The 2,989-nt window shown below is 31.5% G+C and overlaps 1 protein-coding gene across 1 annotated transcript; it reads left to right on the forward strand.

The window, feature by feature from the left end:
• Positions 153-1,717, forward strand: LOC107622425 (aspartic proteinase nepenthesin-2). Its single transcript, XM_016324343.2, has one exon. It carries the CDS (start codon positions 231-233, stop codon positions 1,326-1,328), a length of 1,098 nt encoding a protein of 365 aa, XP_016179829.1. The 5' UTR covers positions 153-230; the 3' UTR covers positions 1,329-1,717.

Genomic DNA, 2,989 nt, shown 5'->3' on the forward strand with positions numbered 1-2,989 from the left:
ATCAGTAATATTAGTAAGACAGAAAAAAAAATTTAAAATTTGTCTTATATTTTTTTTTGTTACCAAATGTTTATGATAAGTTCTTATCATGTACTCTAAAGAGACACGTTAGTTAAATCCAAAAATTATTAGGTGCCGATTTGAAAATTTATTGGGCGCTCTGTCTCTCTATAAAAGGAGACTAATGGTGTTGATGACTTTGCAACAAGAAACGAATCAAGAGTAAGCGCATGGCTTCCACCACCACTTTCTTCCTTTACCTCATCTTTCTCTTATGCTCAACTTTGAACTTCATGCCCTTAGAAGCACCTCCTCCAGATTTCTCAACAAAAGTTACATATGACCCTGATTCAGATCTATACATAGCTTCCTATTCCATTGGCACACCACCACAAAATGTCCTTGCCTTTGTTGACACAGCAAGTGACGTCATATGGACCAATTCCAAAACAGCATTCAAATCCGCAAGCTCCACCACTTACGGTGCTCTGCCATGTGACGACAAAAGTTTTTGTCAGAAACTAAATCAGAGAACTTGCAAGATTCGTAGTAATCAAAATTGCACCTATAAGATCAAATACTCCGATCAAGCATCAACATCGGGGGTGATTTCGCAAGACAAATTCTCCTTTGATGCAAAGGACGTGGGGATCTTAAAGTTCGGTTACGCTACGGATACAAGCCCTAATTTATTCGAAGGGAAGGACATCAATGGTTGTTTGGGACTAAGCCTTATTACCCCTTTCTCCTTCATCTCTCAATTAGGTATCCAAAAGTTCTCTCACTGCTTCGTTAAAACAAGCTCTAAAAGTACTACAATGTATTTTGGGTCAAAAGCCGTTATATCTGCAAAAGACTCAATACCATTGGTAGACCCCAAATACTACTATGTCAAACTTAATGGAATCAGTGTAGGAAACAAAATAGTCAACTTGAAAAGTCAACCTGGAAGAATTTATGTTGATACTGGTGCTACTTACTCGCGGCTTAAAAAAGCGGTGTATGATCCTTTTCTGAAATTGATAAGAGAAGAGGTGGTTAAGCCTGTTGCAAAGAGTCCACACGATTTCCTCGAGTTCTGTTTTAAGGCGACTAAAGCAGAGGTGGAAAACTTGCCAAAGGTGACGTTTCAGTTCGCCGATAACAAAGTAAATGTTAGTTTTGTGAATGGTGTTACTTATTTGGAATTTGATGGCGGAGTTTGGTGTCTTGCCATTATACGATCGACTGAGAATGACTCGCTGCTGGGGAACTTTCAATTGGCTAACCTCAATGTTGGATATGATATCGCAGGGAAACAGATTTCCTTTACCAATACGAACTGTTAGCCATGCATTTTAGGGTGAATTCTAGTATGTTTACTTTTATAGTAACTATGGTGATTATCAAATATTTTTAAAATTAAAGTTATATTTTGATAATATTTTTTAGCAACACCTTTAAAAAGCGTTGTTAAATAATAAAAAAATATTACTAAAATTTTAACAATATTTTTTAAAATACCATAGCTACTTTAAGCAGAGTAGCATACACATATCAAAATCAACACGTACGCTTGTGTGTGAACCCTTGCATATGTGATAGTATGTAGATCTATAAGAGAATGAAAGAATAAAGGAAGTGAACGTATCCTTCTGGTGTATCATACTATATATAGGTGGAAGACGACGTCCATCTTTCTAGTGTATAATATTGCCTTCTTTGAAGTTTTGAAGTATATGTGTTGTTCTAATATAAAGGTATTTGCTACCATGCACTTTTTTTTTTAACTTTCCAACAAAAAGTAATATTTGAAGCACCAAAAAACGAGTATCACACGTTAGGAAACAACAACAACAACAACATAAGTAATAATAATAATAATAATTTTTTGCCTCTACAATCTACTATTTTTATTTGAGATATTGAAAATTGTTTCAGTCATTAAATTAGTAAAATTAAAAATTTAAAAAGCGGATGACATTTTGTAATTTTTTTTGGTCTAAAAAAGGAGTGTTATGGGTAGTAACTTTTGTGATTTGTAGTTATCAAATAATCATCAATAATATTTTTAATAGTGTAAGATTACTCATTTCTCTTTTACTAATTACATACTAGCCAAAATTTAAAAAAATTGTTAATTTTTTAGACTTTTTCATATTAATAATACCACTTTCCAAATACATTTAAAATGTAAAATAAGAACTATCTTGAATAGTGTGCATTCAAGATATGGCTGCCTGCAATCATTCTAGAGTTTTAGCATCCCATGTAAAGTTGAAGAATTAGTATCTTCTAAATTTTAAATTTTTATTTTAGAAAGTAAAATATAATTTTTTATTTTTTATATTTTTTATTTTATTTATAAAATAATAATAAAAAATTATATTTTTTAAATAAAATTTAAAATTTAAAAAATCTAAATTTAAAATTGGAACGGCCTATATAAAAGTTGCATACAAAATGTGTGTTATTTGAGAAAATTAATAAAGTTGTTACTTATTTTAGTAAATTTTTAAGTCTAGCTTTTTACTATACTTTCAACTAATCAAATGACACACTTCATACCCATCAACCGACCAAACTAAACTTAGCACATCTCACTTGACTTCGAAATTTGCATTATATTCTTCGAATTTATTTTAGGACACTATAGGCGCTACAATACATGACAGATTGACCCTCCTTTAGGAGCCGAGGTCGTGGCAGAAATGATAAAGAAGAGGATTTGGAAGGAAAGGCACAGTCCCAGACTTTAATTTGTTCATTTTGTGGAAGATCATGTCACCTAATTGATACCTTGTTATAGAAAGCATGGTCTCCCTGCACATCTAAAGGATAAATTAATGAACAAGATTAATAGTCTATTTGCTCAAGAAAATAAAAATACTAGTCAGGTCATCAAAATTTATTACTTTTGGTTGTGAGTTAGTTATTAATATTTAAAAATATAGAATAAAATATATTGTTTGATTACTATACTAAAGTAGATTGATGATTAAGTAAGGCC

This window comes from Arachis ipaensis, chromosome B01 (genome assembly GCF_000816755.2).
Source record: "Arachis ipaensis cultivar K30076 chromosome B01, Araip1.1, whole genome shotgun sequence".
Taxonomy (NCBI): domain Eukaryota; kingdom Viridiplantae; phylum Streptophyta; class Magnoliopsida; order Fabales; family Fabaceae; genus Arachis; species Arachis ipaensis.

Bases quoted from the DNA above. Each gene is read 5' to 3' on its own strand.
- LOC107622425 (XM_016324343.2), top strand. From the start codon at position 231: ATGGCTTCCACCACCACTTTCTTCCTTTACCTCATCTTTCTCTTATGC.